General features: G+C 40.5%; 1 protein-coding gene across 1 annotated transcript; it reads left to right on the top strand.

The window, feature by feature from the left end:
* Positions 1–3,146: 3,146 nt before the first annotated feature.
* On the top strand, positions 3,147–18,734 carry T265_00211 (hypothetical protein; the record flags this gene model as incomplete). Its single annotated transcript, XM_009163919.1, has 7 exons — positions 3,147–3,219; positions 8,086–8,372; positions 9,758–10,252; positions 11,555–11,740; positions 13,858–14,109; positions 16,002–16,388; positions 18,603–18,734. 7 exons carry the CDS (start codon positions 3,147–3,149, stop codon positions 18,732–18,734), a joined length of 1,812 nt encoding a protein of 603 aa, XP_009162183.1.
* Positions 18,735–21,995: the final 3,261 nt, after the last annotated feature.

Below are 21,995 nucleotides of genomic sequence, written 5' to 3'. Positions count from 1 at the left end.
GATTTTTATTTTTATGGGTAACTCTCCGGTTTTAGTATTTTTGCTGAAGAGAACATAAGGAAAAAGTACAGGTGTATTTATCCGACACTGACACGGGAAAAGAGACTTGCACAACTTTGACACAGAGCCAGGAATCATCCGCTTCGTGAGTATAATAAAGTGTTTTGGATCCCCCCCCCCAAAAAAAAAGAAGCAAGTTTTGTTTCCTTCAATCTTCACGGTTTTATATAAGTGAGTGAATTCTAACCTTGGATGGGTATACAGCTAAGGTATTCTTTACTTCGGTTCTCTCAGCAAAATGTAACATTCCAGTTGAAAAGTCTAAATGAAATATCAAGATGTCATATAGTGAAAATGGTGTGGACCAAAATGCGTCTGATCATCACTGGCGTCTTAAGAATAGTTCGAGCAATGTTAGGATGACACCCATTTGTTTCACTCGGCCTTGGGGTGCGCAAAACGTAACAAAACATATCCGTCTGATTTAATATCCTCAGGTGTCGTATATTTCCGTAGAACACAAATCAAATTACTCTATCCGGATGCATTCCGATAGATTTTTTGATCTATTGATTTGTTTTATTCCCAATAAATATTGGCTTCGCAAATGTCCCACGGACTTATGAGAATGATATTTTTTGCCAAGTTCCTCGAGTGAACATGACCTCAAAAGTCGTTCTCTGCCAAAAGGTATGTCGTTGTCGACTCCTCGCCACGTGCAGTAAAACGGCCAAACTTTCGTTACATACAAATATCCAATTTTTACCATGCTTGCTACATGCGCAAAGCTTTACTGCCCTCTAAAATTTCACGAGTTACATTCTCAGCTGTTCTGCCGGACAATAGGACACCAGTGACTCTCATGCTACATTCCATGGACCAATGTCTTCACTTTTAAAGTGAAAATATGTTTTATCGGTACACTGCCTACAGCATATTAGTTTGGGCAACTCGCAAAAGTCCTCAAACGATTAAACGGTGGTCCAACCAACAGTATCTCAGAAGACTGCAGCAGCTTTGTTGTCAGAATAAATCACGATGATCAGAAGAAAAAAGCCCTTGTACCTGCCAATCGGATTGTGGATGGTACGACGTACTTACAAAAACCAAAATGAACTCTGATTATTACTAAATGATTATGCTGGATGTTAGAGCTTTGGCTTGAATATGTTGGTCACAAATCAGATTGCGTTTATAGGGCGACTAATTCCGAACTCAATACTAGTTTTCCCTTGTTCGTACAATCAACAATTTGCGCTATTTTATCTCCAAATTCAACACAAGTTTGTAAAATGATTTTCATTCTTTGTGTTCAATTTGAAGTTTGGCACATTACATCCAAATATTGATATACAGACTTCCTAAAAAATTTTTATTCCAAGGACCACTCGTGAAATATTTTATCTACTTTTATGTGGTGGAGTTCTTCACCGGAGATTATCATCACCGTTACCATCGTCAGCGTGACAGCGTTTAACACTGAGGCTTCGCGCCCATAAAACCACGATTTATCTGAAAGCCTTATTGTGAAGAAAGGAATAAAATGGACTAGGAAGGCACTTGATGCTTTAAAAATAGGAAAATGTTTGCCTGTTTATTTCTGCATTTTAGGATACAGGGTCTTCCATAATCACTTGAAAGTGAAGCATTTTTTATTTCAGAGTAGACCGTTGTGTTGTTGCCCAAAACGTACTGCTAAAATGGTTCAACCGGGTAAGATTTATATCGAAAAAATTCTATACGGGCGTCCGGATATACAAAATTAATAGACTGTTTTGATAATGATATCACTTTTCTCTTATTGTAAACTATCAGACTTTGCATTGAAGATTTTCTCATATTAAGAACGATCACGTGAATAAAGTTTTTGATCATGATAACAAATGCTTCTCTGTTAAAACTGAGCCTGAATGAAATTTGTAGCCGCCTTTGACTAGGAAAATGAGGTGAAAGATAATAGAAACAGGGACCTTTCGGAAGAATTATTTGTTCATGGCCTTTATGAAATAAACGGTTATGGTTTTTCATGTTTTGAATACAAAATCCCCATCTGTTTTATTTCGTAGGAAGTCAATACGAAACCCGATTGTGTATGATGTGAGCTTCCTAAGACAGTTCGTCTGCAAAGTGGTAACTGAAATTCACCCAACGTACACTGGAATACACAACGACGAAACGCATTTCTGAAAACACGCGAACTCATTTCACGGAGGTAAAAAAGGTAATGTTAGAGCATCACTACTAAGGACACCGGTTTGCAACTCCGAAAAGAATATAGTACTGTAGGCCTAGATATAACGCATCATTGACAACACCTTCTAGAATGAAGTGTGCCTCGTCATGTTAGCTTATCGCATCTGGTCTGCACCAAGGTGAAGTTAATATATTTCATCAATTTTGAGTAAATCTTGCCAGAACCATTTCAATATGCAATAACGTATTTCAACAATATATTTCCAAAATGACGAAAGGAAGTGTGCCATATATTTCAACTGAAGAAGCAAAGCTTTACCGACTAAGCTTCTTTTGCTCTAAACTTTCTGTTATTTAACAAATTACTAATTTGGGTACAGTGAACGATAGAAAGTACTGAAGTCAACTCCTGAACACCAAGTTTCCCACTCTCTGCACATTGCAAAATCTAACTGATATTCTTTTATCGGATTTAAAATCTGTATAATGTGATGGATTTGTGGCACAGTGTCACGGTTTCATTGTTCTCATAACTCCGACCGTCTCGTTATTTTCGAAACGCTACACCGAAAGTTCCGGGGTTCAGTGTAAAGATAGTTGTCGAGCTGATTATGATTATCGTAGTCAACACAGAAAGCGTGCATCAAGGAATCTTAGATGTAGGCGTACGGGCGCTAAATGACATGCGAATTTTATTGTTCTCCACAAAACTGACAAGTCCAAACGCGAGTTCTGTCGGTACTCATGCGCATCAATATTATTCCAGTGGTTCTCACACCAGAGCCAACAATGACAAATGGTTTGGTGCGTGTGTGCATCTACCGCGCACGAACAACATTCAGGTGGTTGGTATAAATTTAACCAGACTTTTGTCGGCAAAAGTCAAGCTCAAAACATGCAGTCTGCATTGTTACTTTGAAAACCGTTCTTTTACATCTTAAACCGACAAAGTTATGTTGTGTGATCAGTGGTTCATTTGGGAATGTTCCGAGGATTGGGGCTTGCACCCCATGGACTGGATGTCTGGTGAGTTCGCTGTGGCTTCACTAGCTATCCTGTTTGAGATTATCTCTCAGTATAATACCTTCTACTGACGTGAACCCTTAGAATTACTTTGACCTGTTGGGTTTTTCGCAAAAACTGCTTTTGTTTTACTGGATTGAATTGTAATTCCTGATGTGTGGGGAAGTTAAGACAGACTGCACTGAAATCCCACTACTCTTCCTCCCATATTTTTAAGCACCGAATGGCTTCACTGGTTAATGCGTGGAACCGACAGACAGGTTTTTGATTCCAATCCAGTATTTTTCTCTTGGACTAGTCTTAAGTAACTTGGCAGTACTTTGGCACCTTGGATCCTCCGGAGTGTTTTAGAAACTTGGAGATTAAAGTGCCTCACAGCCTCCTAAAAGGTGGTAAAGCTAGTGGAAGCCTAAGATCACCAAGGGAGCAGTGGTGGTTGCGCTGAGACTGTGGAGCTGCACAAAAAGCTTCGTATAACTATTACAAGCTGCTAGCCAGTCTAAACATGATGGCTTCACAATGGGTACCGGCATCAAGCACTTGTTCATTATTAGAGTACAAGTGTCGTGCACCAGGTCCTTTCATTTTCAGGGTAATACCGCACGTTTCAGAGTACAGCATCGTGCAAATTTACCGGTGGTTTCCCGTTCGCACGCTGTACCACATGGGTTAACCCATTAACCGTAAGAGTAATGACGTTGTTATCCTTTTCATGAAAATGTTGGGCTGGCATACGTTAGGAAACGGGACAAATTTACTGTGGTTCCATGCAGTTAAGTTTAGCAGGTCAACCGGCGCGTAGGCTGGTAATTCATAAGGCCTGTTTTACTGAGGCAACTTGCGTAAGCCCACGTGATCGAGGCCGCATTAGAAGATGTATAACACTGTGAGCAGTCAAGCCTCATGGCTCTTCAGTTTTGCAGACCATTCTATCTAGCAACAGTCCCTTCCATGATCTTAATAGTAATCCACGGTTTGTCAAATTACCCAAAATCTACCCGAATATCGGCATTTCCGGCGTTCGCGATCCAGATTTTTAGCTGCCCGTAGACGAGTCACTTTGGGTTACCAGTCTTTGCCATCACTGTGAATGGCCTCACCAGCAAACCTGGTGTTGCCCCAAACTGCACTTAAATCCAAGGGTATTTCCTCTCCGAAGTTCTGAATTCGGTCCTTCCAACTGTCTCAAATGAAGTTGCATAGGCGGTACCAGTGAGTCAAAAACCAAAGCCCGTTGTCTTCGTAGCGTCTAAATCCGGTAGCTGTGAAGGAGTGGACAAAGCCGGATAGCCAGAGATACAGCGGTCTTGATGTCTGTATCAGATGCGTTCTGAGAGGTAACCAGACGCTTTTAACATCAAGTACGGATTTTATCAGACAATGTGCTGCCAGCATAGCGGAATTCTGTGGAGCCCTCTACCCCAACCGTTGAGACAAACAGACTACTTTTTGTGGCGATTTCGTTTTGTAATTAAAGCCAATCTATTCTGAAGGGCCGAGAAGCACTGTACAACTGTTTCATCCTTATAGGAACTCATCAGCAGTGCGCACCTCACGAAACTCCAGAGAGTCTCGAATCCGCGACCTCCCAGCTTGTAGTTTGAACACTTATCCGTTCTGCCACGAGCGGCTTATCAGCAGTGGGATTAACTCGCCGCTCATCCTTCAATCACGAGATCCAAATCACGCGGTCGTTGCTCGTGAAGCCAGTCAAACTACTACTCGGGAGTTCGCCGGAATTTCGTGAGATGCGCACTGCTGATGATTTCCGGTCAGAAAACTCGTCGAGTTGGATACTAACTGAATAGTAGCCATCCAAACGAGACTGAATCAAAAGACCACCCTCGTGCTGGCGTCAGGTTTACGTACAGATGGTTGATAGAGTAAAGCGGAATAGAGCTACGGTAACAAAACAGCCCTGTCTTATTCCAATATCAGTTTTGAACTCGTCTGAAATAGTTGCGCAGGTCTGCACCATGGCTTTCATCTCACTTTAAAAGGCTTTGATTAGTTTGAAATGTTTGAAATGCTTTTACGAACACCATTCGTGAAGTCTGGTATATATATAGAATAAGATATCTTGGCCCGGACCCAGCATGCTAGCCGTAGATTCTTTAGTTGCTTACAAAAGGTGCTACTCAGAGTTAAACAAGTGACTGCGTCAGCAAATTGCCAGCTCCAAGCTAATGCCAAGATGGTATTAGTCGGAAAATCGTGACCGACTCCTGTTCAAAAATATTGAGGACTATACCAATTTGACATGACGTATGCTCCATTCCAGGATAATCCAGCCGACAATGAGAGGAAAAACCAACCTAGTTATTATGAACAACGTTCAACTGACATCTTATTTGCGTCATTCCATCTCATAAGGTGGTTCAAAATCCTGTCTTTGTATATAATTGCACGTAATGTAACTTTGTTGAACGATTTGATGTCTGCCTTGGATAACTCAATTTGGAAAAGTGCAACTCTCTGCTGAAAGACAAGAAACAGAGATTTTCTAGTTGGAGTCCGCCTTCAATCCGAATGCTTCGCTGAAGGCTGATACATGTTTATTGTTGCGCTTAATCAGGCGTTCGAAAACACGCTGAGCTTACGCCTATTTGGCGATAAACAAATGCAGTCACCTACATGTTCGGCCAAGTAGCTCGTCTTGTCTTTCAAACTGTACCAGTAAGTGGGGTCCACCAACTGAGATCATCGCATAATGGATAACTGTAGTAAAGAAATTTTGAGTTCCGTGCCGTCTCAAGAAATTAACCTAATTTTAATGCGAATTCTCCGCCGTACAAATGAGAGGACATGCACATACGACGATGAAAGGACTCTGAACTTTATAACTAGATAACTTGACTTATTGTTAGAACGACTGAATAAATAAGGACAAATGCCTAGAGGCCAAGCTCATATTGCATGATTTACTAAGGTATGAAAAGTCACTGAGATAAAACATCTAGTCAGTTCATCAAAGAAACGACAAACCATTTTGATACAAAATTACATAAAGGCCATTCCTGTTTTTTATGTGAAGAGAGCAAGCTGAATGATGATGCTTCGCTCCATCTGTTTTGATTCAGTAGTGATGTAGTGACTGCTTCTTTGGCATTTTTGTGTGTTAGACCATTTGGTAGACAGGCCAGAGATAAGCTTTATCGCAATCTTTGTAGAACATCTTGGCAGGCTGTGTATATAACGGAAAAACAACTTCAATAAAACACGGAGTGAGGACGGTAGTTCCGAAATTAAACAAAAAACTGGGGCCAGGGATCTTGTAGAGTTTGATCAAATATCGACTAAAACACCGCTTCTCTCCGTGAATTTGTCCAAAAGCGGTACGCCCTAGAGCTTTGATCGCTCATGCGCTGCTGCCTGTTGATGTGAACTGAATAGAAATAAAAAGGTGCCCTAAGAATAATTCCTTAAATGGCCCGTCCAATACGAAGGAATTGAGTGTCGTTGTGGCCAGAAACGTGGAGAATAAAAGGTGAAAATTGTACTTTGTTCATATAATTTCAACGACTTACCGATGGGATTTATCCCTACAGTTTTCACGAAGTGGTATTGATGCGCAATTTACTAACGAGAAAAATTTCCCTCACTGTGAAAACAGAACCGTAAGGGTCGATTTAGTACTTGGTGATGCTTTGCCTTTTACACACAAGCCTTGCTATCAAAACTGAGAAAAACACTAGGTTGGCAAATTTTGAAGGAAGGCAGAGAACTGGTCAGTAAAATATTCCTAAATTTGTATACTGAGCCATTCCTAGGAGTTTTTACGATTTTTATTAGTCTATGTAAGCTGGTAGGTTCTATACTACGAAAATGTGGTTGGAGAAGTGACATTCTCCGGATTGTCACTTGTCTTCGTGATGTATTTTCGATGTGAGCATCTTTGATTGATAGCCCAAGTTCGTAATTAATCACATGCCGCCACTGTTCAACTCAGCTGATCTGGAACAGAATAGTATTTAGCGTTGCCACCCTATGTCCAAAAGTCTATTGAATTACCAGATTTAATCGATTTTGAACTTTGTTCTGATAGCTAAGAGCGCAGACCTGTGTTTTTTACTCTTCTTCCCCAAGCTGAGTGCATGACAAACACGACCTGTCTTTCATTTGAACTATAAATTACATTTTCGTATCTTGGCCACTGAGTACTGTCGACCACTGCCCCTGATATGCTGTGCATAGCAATACTAATTGCTGGTTACTCCGTATCAGTCTTGTTTAGCCAACATCACCTATTCGTCATGTGATCTCCGTTCGCAGTAAGTGATCCCCTCCCTAAGCCAAATGCAATATAATTTAAATGCAACCCTTTAGAAATCATGACGTCTTAATTGTCTGTTTCATAACCTTCAGAGTCTATTAAACATCACTAAAACAAATTGCTCTGGTTCCCCTGCATTATTAGTTTATGAAGTCTTGATAGGTTTGCCAAAACCCGACTTCCGAAATGCTGAGAACTTTAGGGGGTCGACATTCGTTAGGCTGGGGACTATCAGAGGGGGACAACAAGCATCCCCATAAATCACACATGAAACAGGTAGAAGAGACATACGTTGATGCTATGACAACCGAATAACTAAAAGTGCCTTACATCATCACTTCAGTACAATGCAAATTATCACAGAACCAACTTCACTAATCCCAGCAATTATCTATGAACATCTGGGCAGCAGAGTTATATCTACCCAATGAAACACTCATAGCGAAAAAGCTATTGAGGTTGTCCCTTATAAAGCAGTAACTTACTAAGACAGTGAGACATCTCTTGATTTCGGTGCCAGTTTTCACCCTTTTTTCTTTTAAGAAACTACAATTTCGGGCTATTTGGCTGCAAACTGTGCATGATTTTTCTTCTAGGTAATCCACCTGGAAGTGTGTGGTCTAACATCGGACCTACCGATCGATCAACCAACAACTCATCTCTCTCTGACAGCGGTGATTTTTCCCAACCTACGTATTTGGAGATGCATGCACAATCAGGTTTACCAGAGATAACCCAAAATCGACCTCAGAATTCTCTAAACAAGCTTATTTGCAACGGAAAGCGTGACAAATATTGTTCAGGGACAAACTACAGCGTTGTAAACAAGCAGACTGCGTTGTCCTGCGTTTCCGAGAACTACAGGATCTCAAACAGTCTACAGGTGAGCTTCTGTTGCGACAAATGAATATCACAAACGAATGATACATTAGGAAAATTTTCCAGATCCGTATAAAAAACAATTATTATTTGTTAGTCAGGATGAACGTCTACTGATGACTACGCGAAGCACACACTCGGAACTCAGATTGCAAATAATCTGTTTGAGGATACTGATAATTGACTTGCAGTATTCTCGTCGCCACGAGACGAAACATCATCATTGCACGCATTTATGACATCTCCTCACAGGCTGATAATTGGTTTGTTAACCAAATGTAGAGCTTGCCAAACAGCTCATCGAAGCCATTAATATTTATACTTATTACCTGCAGCGAATCTCCCTTAGTGGGGCATGAAACTAATTTGATGCAAGGCTAATAAAATGTAAGCACGTCAATAAATTGCGCCTCCTTTAATTCCTTGCAGAACACGGTATAAACATTGCCCTTTAATTTGGCGCTTTAAAAGTATTAGTCGCCTAATGCACCGAATGCTGTAAAATAAGTATGCTACTTCGTCTGCCATTCTTCATAAATTCTGCCAAATGTCCTGCATTGTCATTTTCCCACTGTGGAGTTGGAAAAGAAGTTGTGAGTTTTGTTTGCTGAACAAAACTCTTTGATGATTTTCGGTTCTGTAAAAGGATGCACATTGAGCTCACCTCCACGGCACCTAAAAGTTTGGCTTCTTTATCAGATCTTTATTATGTCTGAAACTTTCCTAACTGACGGACGCAAATGTCTGTTCCTTGATGATAAGGAATACTTTACCATTAGTCATTGGAATACTTTCAGAACTGGATAGGCAGTGATAAAAAACAAACAAACCAATTCTGGTAAGACCTCATGATCTAGCTAATGACTCCGATATATGGCACTACTCACAGGCAATTTTACGACGACATGTTAAAACCGTTTTGACTGTTGTCCACATTTTGAGGCCTTTTGTCGGCTTATGAAAACTTAGATTCTGTAAAGAACAAATGTGGCCCGCGTAGTATATAGATCTATTCAGCGTTGATTCAATAGAAAAATTTTCAATGTTGCGCAAACATTGCTCACTGAAGCACATCAAATATGCCCTTCCGCCTGTGTGGAACGGGAGTTGGCATCTCAACTGGAGAAGTTTAAAGCAAGCCATACAGCGAGGTACGACTATGATAGTTCCCTTTCAGGAAGATTCCAAGAGCTGTGTTGTCAATGATATTGGAGATTGAATACTGGGGTCTAACTGCGTGCACCCATTAATAGCCCCTTTGTGATTAAATTTTTGTAAAACCGAAGCAAATGTTTTAAACGTAATAAGGAATAAATAATCTGCATAAATATGAATATAAAAACAGGCCATAATTTCACCTCCTTCTAAAAACGTGCAATCCTTCTGTAGCTTGGCTGGCACTTTGTTCCTACAAAAATTTCACCGGACAATAGATGTACGCCCTCACAGAACTATTCACAATTTGAGGGGACTAACGAAGAGTGTGAGGATATTAAACACTCACAAATAGTCAACGATTCTCCAAAGCTTTGTTTGGGCGTGCCATCACTCAGCAGAAGGCAAACAAATCTGACGGATATTCGTATGAATCACAAGAAAAATATTCAGTTAGAACAGCAACTGGTGGAAACTCCAAAAACTTTATCTTCCTGCTCGGGCCAGAAGCAGGACAGCCACATAACTTCAACTTGTTCTGCAATCACCCCAAATCATTCGGGCTCTCCCAATAATGTCCCCGATATTGGAAACAGTAAATTTTCCCAATCTGAGCACCCTGTAACCTGCATGCGTACACTGGAACAGTACATCAGATTCAATCCAACAAAGGACAACCAAAAGCCTGAAAGTCCACCGACCATATGTCGCTGGGCGAAATGCTTCAAGGTATGTGAAAGTTTAGTTTTGTTTCTACTAACTTCTCACGAAAATTTCTTTTGTTCACCACTTGCTCGTCTTTATCTTACTGAATAATTCTTATTGTATTTCCAATAATGATAGCAAAAGTTTCAACAAATACAACTATTTGCAAATCCTAGCAAATGTTGTTCGGCATAATAGGTGGGGACCTTCAGTGCATGCTTTCTGCCAAAAACATCTACTTGTCTTATCCGAAACCTTTCGACATAGTGTGCAACCTCCAGTGCTTCGCCGCGTGGGACATCACAGATGAGGCCATGACCTATTTTTTGATGGAAAAAATATTCAGTTTTCTTTCTTCAGACAGACAGAAACCTCGTCTCCCATTTGTGCAGCACCGGTAGCCGTTTAGTCTAGTTCCACAGGAGTCGGTCAGCAATTTGTACATATGTCGCGGCCCTGTGCCAGCACTGAAACAAATCTGTTGAATCTACTCCTTGAAAACGAATCTCCTTGTGTCAAGAAGAGGAAAACGTAAGATAGTGTAGGCCACTTTCTGTTCGGATAAATCCAAGATGATGAAAGTACGCCATGTTGAATCTTCCTTAAACATCATTTTTTACAAGGAGTTAAACTGGCCTTAATGGGTCCAAGGAAAAAGATATCTGTATTGGAACGGATTACCGAAGTAGATATTAAAATTGATCAAGTGTTTCACTCCTAACAAACTGTGCTTTTTGTTGTATTAGTAAAATCAGGATCATTTTCAATAGTTTTTGTCGTGCAACTACATATGTACATAGTCTATCCTGTAGGGTCTCGGAATAAGCAGGTGTCAGCCTGCTGATATCCAGTGGACACAAGGCCCAAAGGTGAAAGCTGTTCACAGTGAATTTCATGAGGGTTTCAAGTATGGTTAGTGCTTATTAAATTAGAAAAAATTCCACAGGCTCCATTGACCTTATATATACCTTTCTAACTGAGAAATGCTAAACTTCATGTTGAAAATTATAAGCCCTTAAACGTTTTTGAAAATCTAGCCAGAAGTTTTCCTTGAACTTTTTGTATCGACCTTTATACTTATCGTACACATCTGTCTGATGATTCCGTGTACAAACTTATGTTTAGAATTATTGTACTTTCTAAATTTCCTTTCAACGGGACTCATACAAAGCACAGGTCAACAAGAAAAATTGCTTCTTAATTAAGGTTTTCTAATTAGCGTTGGTAAAGAAACGGATTATTTTCAGCTCAAACTTTCCGAATCAAAGTAGCTTTTTAAACCCGTTTTGAAAAAGCAACGAAAATTTACCTTGGACATCTTTTTAGGACTGCAAAGAACAGAAGTCGCTGGTGCTGCATATAGAACAAACTCATATTGCTCCCTACATCATGAACAAAGAGTACCGCTGCCACTGGGAAGGATGTCGTCGGCAAATGAAGCCGTTTAATGCACGATACAAATTGCTGGTGCACATGCGCATACATAATGGTGAAAGGCCTAGCAAGTGTCCGGTAAGATTTGATCACAGGTGCTTCGATTTTGCTCTCTTTATCCGAGCACCATGATCATACCTTTCCTTCGTGTTTCATAATTTAAAAAATTGAATCCCCTCTATTCAATTTATTATTGAATTACAATTTTGCTCCAATCGGCTGTCCAGAAAAACCTATATTCATAGGTTTACCACATAGCAATCGCAGTTCGGAAAACAGGCAAAAGTATTCAAGGGGAATCGAGTAGTCAGTGGTTAATAACAATCTGGGCAAATGCCTTGAGTAATTATTACGGCATAGAACTGATTGTCTCAGTTTAATCGCCGTTATTCCGCACAGAATAACGAATTATTATCTGAAATCAATCAAATTATGTAACCAACATATTTCTTTCAGTGGGTTGTATTATGCCACGGGCCGCAGACTGACACTGGCTGTGTGTTGTCTCATGTAAAGCACAGATGAAAAGCTTAAAAATGAATTTGCATACTCCGAGAATTTTCGTTTACAGTAGCTAACACGGTTTGAGTGTTATTCAAGCGGATTTGAGGTGAAACCGGAACTCAGATGAATTTCGCGCCTTTTTATGATATATTGCATTTATGGGATGTATATTGTTAAGGAGATTAAGGAACAAAATTAACTGTTCTTCAGCGGTGGAAAGTAGAATATCATCATTATAAAGTTTGTTTATAGCTCAACTTTGTGTTTATAACGTGAATATTCTTCTACCCCAGGGACTTGCAGGGCCCAAAGATTTGTCTCTAGTGGGAGACGCTTTGAAAATCAAAATGAACCAGTTTCGCACTCTCAAGTATAAGATCTGGTAGTAGAGGATGTGAGACGCCTATTGAAATGTTTTGGCTAAGCGTCCATTCACACAAAATTAAACGATATAAAGTAGTTGTAAGTTAGTAATAAAGGATTTTACACCAATGCAAAGCACTTTGTTTGAACTTGCTGATAATATTGCTTCGACGTTGTTGCAGTGTCCAAGTGAATCACATAAACAAAAAAGCGATAAACTCGTCCGGATAGGTGTAAAAACATGGATCACCATCGCCGCACTATGCAATAGGCGGAAGTGTAGACTTTTAATGCGAGACCAAGTGACATGGTCGGGTTATAAATTTTCAGTGAATCCTGCATTTTAGATGTCTGGATTTCGAGCGCCTTAAGCTTTACATACTCAGATTCAGTGCTGGAACCATGAGGACTTTGGCGTTCAAGATTTCTTGTACTCTAGTGTGCTGTCCAACTTCAGCGTTTTGCCTGAGTAAATAGATATCATTTTTAACAAATAACTATCTGAGTTTATTACCACGATGCCAGGTCTCTTTCTCATTAGACAAACAGCGGTCTCCACTGGACTGATTAAAAAATCGACATGTTTCAGCAGGCTATCGGTGTCTAACCACCACGTCATCCAAAGGAAGCACGAGGACTGAGATACCGCCAGGTTGCCCAAGCCTAAACAGAGACAGTAGGGACGCAGATGTTTTGTTTTATCTAACCGGTAGGTAATTTCGTGCCGTGCTAAGCTATCTCGAGCTGAGTTTTATAGCGCTTTTGCTTAATTCGTCGCTGAAGAAGTGAGCTGCACGAATTTTTTCTTTGAAGTGGCTAGCCTAGAGAACTTCCTGTTCAGAAGTTCTTTTGCTTAAAATTGAACACAGCTCGAAAACGTTCTTTGTCGTTACCTTTGCATTACATTGCACGAATAATAACACGGTTAAATTGACGGTTCTCATCGTTCTAATAATCATCTTAGCAAAGCGCAACGATTCTCTGCACGAACGGAACATCGATACGAAATGTGAAGCTTTTTAGTATTTCTGAGGAGTTTATACATTCCTTCTATTACTTTTCTCCACCACACAGCGTAACATCTCTTAGAATGCACATGTGACGCAGTGTTTAACCTTCAGTTGATTTTAAAGCAGAATTCATCAAATTATGTAGTCTATTTCGGACATTTCTTATAAAGTGGCAACAATTCCCCCATATCGTACGCTAATAAAAGTTCCCATAAAGGACTGGACTAACAAATTTAGGATCAGCTAAGAGACTGTGATGTGAACTCATTTTATTAGCCAAATACTTGTACACGTTGAGTTAGGCCCAAAAACTCAAAGTTCTACAAAGTTACAAGTGTTCGGATTCATCATTTTCTGCTTGTCCTAACGCATAAAGCCACATTGTTACCCACTTTGTGTGTGTTTCAGTATGCTGGATGTATAAAAGCTTTCTCCCGGCTGGAAAATCTGAAAATCCACATGCGGTCACACACGGGAGACAAGCCATTTGTATGTCATCTGGAAAACTGCAACAAAGCGTTCTCAAACAGTTCGGACAGAGCCAAACACCAAAGAACCCATGTGCATACGGTGAGTTAATATACTGAGTATTTTAAAACAATTAATTTCTAAATCAACACAGGAAAATTCAGGAACTCAACATGGTGCTGAACAACCATAGACAACTACTGTTCATTGAAAATTTAGTGAGCAACGAACTTGGCTCAAGTATTCTCCTTTTGACTTTTTGCCTACAGTCGAAGACTCATTCCTGTGATGTTAAATACAGACCTTTTAGAGAAACGCCGAGAAGTTAGGGATCAGTATATGGAAAACGTTCATAGTGAGCGTAAAAGTGTATTTAAAGTTCAACCAAGTCGGTATTTGACTGTCCGCAAATACCAAGCTCAACGTAATGTAAATGACGTGCATAAAACGCGGAAGGTATAGCATATAGTGTGATACAGTGATAAACTAAAACTTTGACATTCTAACGCGTGACCTAAACTTGGAATAATGATCAGTCGAAAAATTTCGCCATAAAAACGAAAGCCTAGTTCCTACTTGGCTTCCACCACGACAAAGAGGTTTGTTTGATTCCGAAGTTTCTACATGAGCTATGGAATTAGAATGATGCGAGAAAACTTCATAGGACGTATGGATTTGTCAGTGCCCATTTAATATTTGCTTCTGCTTCTTGGAAGGCCAGTCAGAATCAGCCATCTGTCCCTGACTGCATAATTGGTGTGGTCATAAGATCATCGTCCGTAAAACTGCAGAATTTTGATGAATTTGTATGTAAGCATGTCAAGTCAGAGTTGCTAGCGTTACATGATATCACGCGACTCATCAGATCACTAACGTCTCCAAGGTCACACATGCTGAGACGAGCTTTACGCCCAGGTAGTACACTAGCTCGACCGGCCGGGAACTCTGTCCATTATCCTTCTTAGCCACCCACATACGATTTAACAGCGAGATTTGTTTCTTCTCTATCAGGATCCCAAAGCCGCTTTTCAAGTATACTACAAGAAAACAACTTAAGAACTCGTGTCATATGCCGGCATTGTCTGGTCCTTCGAGATACTTGAATAATTCCCAGTTTGCGTCTAGTGAACGTTTGTAACATGTAAAACCTAGTCGCGATACAACTGAGTTTCAGATGCAGTAGTTGTTTTCCAAAGTAAAGACATTCCCAAATAATTTTATAATACAAGTGTCCTTTGTAAAGGAACCACCTCCACGGGTTAGAGCAAATTATCTAACGAGGGGTATAGGAATATCCCTCTTCATTCTTCAAAAACGGAGACCTTAAAAAATGTTTCATTAGAACACGGTCGAGAAACTAGTCAATGACGCGAAATGACGGTTGATGCCTTCTTGATTCAAAGTAATGATAAAAGTTTAAAAACGCATGATCTCTTCTAAAGATATCTCTTTCAGAGTTGATTTGAAGCTCATCTTTGTGCGAATGGCTATATATTTTTGGGGTTTTGAAAGCTGCAACAATGGTTCGCTAGCAAACTTTGCTCTTGAACATGCAGCACAAGGGAATAAAAATCGTTAATGAATTGCCGGTGGCCAGGAGGTTACAATTAATGCTGAAACGTTGTTTTATAAGAATATGGCGACCAACCACTGTCATTTTGGATAACTTAATACCTGATAAAACGAATCGGCCAAGATGACTAAATACATTTGGTTGTAAGAACAACTATTTTCTTTTCAGAAATCATATATTCAATGAGAAATACTGCTCACATTAAATTATGAACCATTCACATGTCTCTCAGGTTTTCGTCACTCGACCGTCCCTTTGATTGAAATTGTCTAAACTCACTGGACCAAGCCGAGAACACAGAGTACTTGGGTTATATTAGGGTACTCATAAGATTTGGTGTGAAAATATAATACTAATTCTATAATTTGAAACCACTTCCTTTGCTTTCGAAAATTCCACGCGATCGCCTAACACATTAAAGAAACCCTATGCTTGTCAAGTTCCTGGTTGTACTAAGCGGTACACGGATCCCAGCTCATTACGTAAACATTCGAAATGTCACTGGAATAGAATGGAGGCGCTATATACCATGCAAAAGCCATACCTGTTGGACTCCAAAGAAGGCTTGGATTTCACATCACACTGTACCGAAGGCATTTCATATTGCAAACGTACAGACGGTCTGCATAATGCGAGATCAACCCGGCTGCCACACATTTTCGCTGGCAATGAAGAAAGGAAACAAATTCGACAACAGATAAGGACCGAAAAGGACTGTTCTGGGACAACTGATCCATTTGGAACTGCATGGACAGATGGAAAGGTGTATGCAATGGTTGAACGCGCGAGATTCCTTCCAGCAGTGCAGGTAGGAAACAACCAATTCTGACATACCAGACGTATATTTTTTGTGGTTTCCGAGATAATGAAAACTAAAATTCATTACTAATGAGTTCCAGGACACTCAAAAATTTTGTTGTGTTTATGCTCCCATGATTTTTCGAAAACAGCGCGTCTTCTTCTAAGCGCATAGCTTCGTTCCACATAAATTTTTCGAGTTTCCGGTTATCCACACCAATAAATGCAGTAGCAAGGGATATTTTGTGAGCGTAGTTATTTTAGCTCGTAATCTATCAAAAAATTTTCGATCCGCGTTAAATTTAACCATGACCTCGAGAAATACAATCATTTGCAAATCACTTTGGTTTTCACAAGAGGCTCAAATGAATCTCTCGTTTATGATATTCTACAACTGAACGATGAGCCTCAAGAAGGGCGAAACCGGTCGTGGGATGTCGAAGAGTTTTCGGCAACCTTGTGAGTAGTTTCCTTTATGAAAATATATTGCAATGTGTCGAATATCGTGCCAACTGAATCATGAAGAGGCTTGTGTGCGGCACATTCAGTTGTAGAATATCATAAACGAGAGATTCAGTTGAGCCTCTCGTGAAAACCAAATTGATTTGCAAATGAGTGTATTTCTCGAAAACAGTCCAATTTGGGTTCAAGTAGAACATAAGGTTGACGGAAACCCGGGAACTGCACCTAGAAGGGCGAAACCGGTCGTGGGCTGTCGAAGCAACCTTGTGAGTAGTTTTTTTAAGAAAATTAACCATGAGCTCTTCCTTTTTACTTGATCAACTTGACTGTTTCAGCTTACCTTACAGCTTTACAGCTATATCAGAATAAAAGGCATTTGGAAACTTATGCCTGAATTCATGAAGTCAACCCGTAAAATTTTAGTCACCTAATCTTTGTGGTGTGATCTTGTTTAAAATTCTTCGCGCGTTGTGGAAATCACCGGAAGAATTTCCCCACAACTGACACATTATGCCTGATATGAGGTACATCACAGACAACATGCAAGCAGGAAGGTGAATTCCAATAGCATAGATATGGGTTTCCCCTTCCAGATGCACGAGTTTGAAAATTTGAAAAACACGCTTATTTTTCCATCGCCATATCAACGTTGGAATTTTTCGGTATATTTCGGTCTCCAACATTGCTTGACAAATTACCCGACAGTCGACCGGCAACACCGTTTACAGTTTAAGACGTGTATTTACAGTAGATTCACAATATGTCATCTTTGTTCAGCAATCTGACTGGATTGCACCGATACAAAAACAATCGAAAACACATCAGGGTATACGCTGGCGTCAACTGTACCCCAATCAAGAATGTCATGGTTCCTTTTTTTCGGTCCTCAAATGTTTATTCTTGACGGTGTTGGCTCTGTCTCTCATGACCATATGCACACATCATCTGTGCACGTGCGTACTCACGCTCATTTGCTCGCTTAGCAGATCATCTGGCTCGCTCGCGCCATGAATTAATGACCGATCGTGAGAAATCTGTCCAACTACAGAAACCTCATCAATCAAAATAAGGATCTACAAGTTAATGTCGTCTATATGTGCCGACTCATGTGATATTCTTTATTTCCAAGAGAGTGGGATTTACAACCTGGTGGAATAAAGAAATGAAGAAAGAATTCAACGGAAATGAGTTAAAATACATGCACAGATGGCTACAACCAAACACTCTCAAAGTCAAACAAGGGTATTAAAGGTTATCTCTCCGTTTTGTAATATGGACTTAAGTTTTATTATTCAGTATAAGTTGTGTCAAAAAACCCTTATTAACAAAACTTAACCGATCTAAGTGCCATATACTACTGTACCCAGATTATTGTGGTGTACTCCAAAGTAATAAACGAAGAGGCTTTTCACACAGAAAGCCGTAGTGGACTCCTTCAATTGGACTTTTAAGAGGGATTTGTCCTCTAAAGAGACTCTTTTGATGAGAAGTTTGAAACACGCTTTGAAGTCCGAGATTCCAGTAGGGAGCAATACCTCCCATCTTCCATTGAAACAATAATTTTGCATGTGATCTTAAAGGCTGCTACGCTATTTATCACGCGAACGATCCTTTTGAAAAAAATGACTGGCCGTTCCTAAACGTATCAATCTAATTGAACGCGATAGTCAGTTGAATCTCTAACTTGGCCCCTGTGCCTAAAATATGTTCCAGGTGCATTTACGTGTAAATTTTTTCATCACAAAATTTCTCTGCTTTTTAGGACTGCAGGTCAAGAGATGAACGTATTTTGAGGGAGCGAAAGACGATTGGATCGCAAACTCAATACAATGAGCTCACTGACCGTGACATCCGCTTGCCGGATACAACAATGGACACGTTCGAGTGGCTTTGATGGATTCGCTGCCACATAGTTGTCGCATATTGACAAGGAGCAATGTCTCCTAAGTAGACAGGTTTCACTGTCACCCTCGGGATTTTCTGTGCAAATCTAACAACACACTTTGAATAAACAGACCTCAGACAAGACATTTATCTCCATTTATTTGTAACTGCCTACGGGTAGTGATATTAAGCAAGTCCACACGGTCTTTGCAAAAGACCTGTCCTCAGTTCGGTTCTATGAGCGGTTGAATAGTGAATATCAACGAATTAAAAAACACTTGGGTAACAGTGTCAGCTTATATCATACGCGATAAGCGCATGATGGTTTGTTGAATGGTCTTATCCAATTGATACATTTACCTCCTCGTTCTTTAACTCAGAGATGCCTGACCGCTTGACCTATAATGTGTCACTCATTGGAAGTCGTCAAGCAACAGTTTACCAATGGAATTTGCCGAACGGTCCTAAAAGAATGCTGTGACTTAATACTCATCCAACGGCATATTCTTTTCCACAATAGAGCTTTTTTCTACAGTAAGCTGTGTAGTCCTCCACTGAAGTTAACAATTCCAGCCACAGAAATGAAGGCCAAAATAAGTGCAAGTACATTTTAGCTGTGGAAACAACTATGAGGATTTAAGCATAACCAAACGCGGTGGTCTAACCAGCAAGGTTGTCCTTGGAGAACAATCATAGTTATTATTATGTGATGCCAGATAGGACCAGTTGATGAATCATCAAATCCTGTTCCAGTTAAGCCTGGACAAAAAATCAACCTCGCCACCTAAAAGAGATTAGAAGAAAGGGGATATGAAAATTGTACTTTTAGTTTTTATTGAAGAGAGTGAAATTTGGACATGTCGTTTATAATTTGAAAAGGTAAATTTTTTGGTATCTTCGTCTCCAAACGAACTCACACGAGTAGCTGTCCACTAAAGAACATTGTGTGTCGCATTGGCGTTTATTCTGCCTCTTCTAGACGTGCCAAAGTTTAACCGTTTCATAAGTAGAATTCATGTCAATCATCGTTTCAATTCCTTGATATGATGCCCACATATCAGAGATGATGATTTAGCCGGGAGCGGTGCAGGCCCGGATTATCTCTATCAAAGTGGCCGCGGTTCGATCTGACATGGCATACATAAACACCTCTTTAGTTTCCCGGCAGATCCCTCTGAAAATCCACTGCTAGGAAAGGACTCGCCCTGCGTGGTTTTTACTGCGAGGTATTAGCGTTTCATCGATCTCGACGTGTAGATCTGGGCCACCGGCAACTGCTGGAGTCTGTAAAAGCCGCCAGGCGCAAACTCCGCGAAGAAAGTTCCTCAAGTCAACAGCGGTAGTGTTGCTAATAGGTAATTCCTCCAAGCAGAATCTGATTTTTGCTAACTTTTTGGACCAGCAATAAGTGAATCGAATTACTGTCCTGAACTCCATCCTGGACCGCTGCAGCCAAATTCCCTTCCGAAGACCGATTTCTTACCTACATTGTCGGGCATTATGCCTCCACCTGTCAGAAACAGTTGAAAGTGTCATTTGGTGGCCATCGTTGCGTAGACGTTGCTGATGTATCACTCCGCGGCTTTGCAAAAAACGTACTTACTTCTTGTTATGAACGAGAGTTGAAAGCGTCAGAAAGTTCATTTAAGGTTTTAAGTTCGAACGGAGAAACTTTCTACACAAAATGAGCCTAGATGCGGATAAGGGATTGTTGTCATCAAAAACAGGTCAAGGTTGTGTGCGTCCATCAATTTGGAGCTAGCAAAAATTGGCGGGGCTTAACTTTTCGCACATGCACTTTTAGCATTTGTGGCGGTGCCTATCTGGAAAAGATCCGATGATTCAACCTGTGACTGATCAATTTTGGGACGCGCACACACTTACAACGCCACTGTCAATACCATCAGCAGCTTATGACGTCCAGAGAACCTCCGTCGGGCAGGCGGAGTAAGTAGAGCAGTTGGGGTTTATGCGGTAGCGAAGGAGATTTGGTTGAATGGCCGGGCTGTTATCACCGCACAAACGACCCAACAAGAACACCGGTAACCTGGTGGAAAGGACGAAATGGTGAGTACGATGTGAACTTGATGATGAGAGTGGGGTACTAATGACAGACTTGTGCACTTTTTGACGCTACGAACATGGACAATGGAGGTTTGTTGGATGGATTGGACTACTTATGTGTAAATGGTACCGTAGAATTTTAGACCAAGTCCTTCCTTTTGATCTTTGGGATTGTTGAACCTACGCGTCACTCAAAATTCCGCTTCGGGAAACTCAACAAAACCTGTAGTTGAATATTACATGATTGTGGAATTTTATTCCAGAAATACAAAACGTTTGCTCTATGGGGTCCATTCAGATGGTGATAAGTTACGTCACATCATTTAGAGAGCACGGAATTTCAGAAAAAAGCTATCAGAATGACGGAGAAGGCGGAAACTCCCCAAAAAAGTTAGGTGATTAACTGCAAAGTAGGACATTAAATCCTTCAGAAGTGTGGTATTTTTAACGTGCAAACGATAAGTACAGAGCCAGGGAGTAGTTGAGTTGGGCAAGTGTTGGGTAAGAATTAGAGCGATTTGCCAGGTGACTCGATTGCCTTTGGGTTATCGAGAGAAGCTTGGTGCGAGCACACCGGTGGGTTTTGTGGGAAATCTGGTGGAGTACGAAACTCTAATAGCGTATCACAGTAAGTTCTGGTTGCATCACCTTTCTTTGCCAAGAAAGTTGTGGATTTCGCAGTGTCTTCAAAGAAAGCTGAAACCCAATGCAGATTGCCATACTATGATCATCAGTGAGTTGGATGAACGGATGGTTTGTCATCACAAGCCATCTGCCATTAAATAGACAATGGAGTTTCTGCAGTCTTCAGCAGCAATTTAAAAACATGCTTTGATGGATGACCTGTCTTCGAGAACTAACAGCCGGCCACACCCTGTAGTTGAGGACCTCCAACAAGGCACAGTCACGCGAATAGTGATTCTATTTACCCAGACTCAGACTGTTCAGTCATCCTTGTTCTGCAGCTTCGCATGTGCGAACGTTTTGCAGAAATATGCATATCATAATGCCACGGGCAGGATTTGGAGCCGGTGGTCTGCGAAGACCGCACCTAATTACAAAATGACTCTTTGTACTTTTAAGAAATCAGCGCTAATTAATTACACATGGCTCTTGGTATTTTTGCGACAACACCGAAGAGAACACACGACGTATTACACCAACATAAGCGGTATCCCTGTTATGCAATACACTAGCACAATCACAT

Source organism: Opisthorchis viverrini (assembly GCF_000715545.1).
Source record: "Opisthorchis viverrini unplaced genomic scaffold opera_v5_2, whole genome shotgun sequence".
In the NCBI taxonomy this organism is placed as follows: domain Eukaryota; kingdom Metazoa; phylum Platyhelminthes; class Trematoda; order Opisthorchiida; family Opisthorchiidae; genus Opisthorchis; species Opisthorchis viverrini.
Note: the sequence above shows the minus strand (reverse complement) of the source record. Positions and strands in the feature narration are given on the sequence as shown.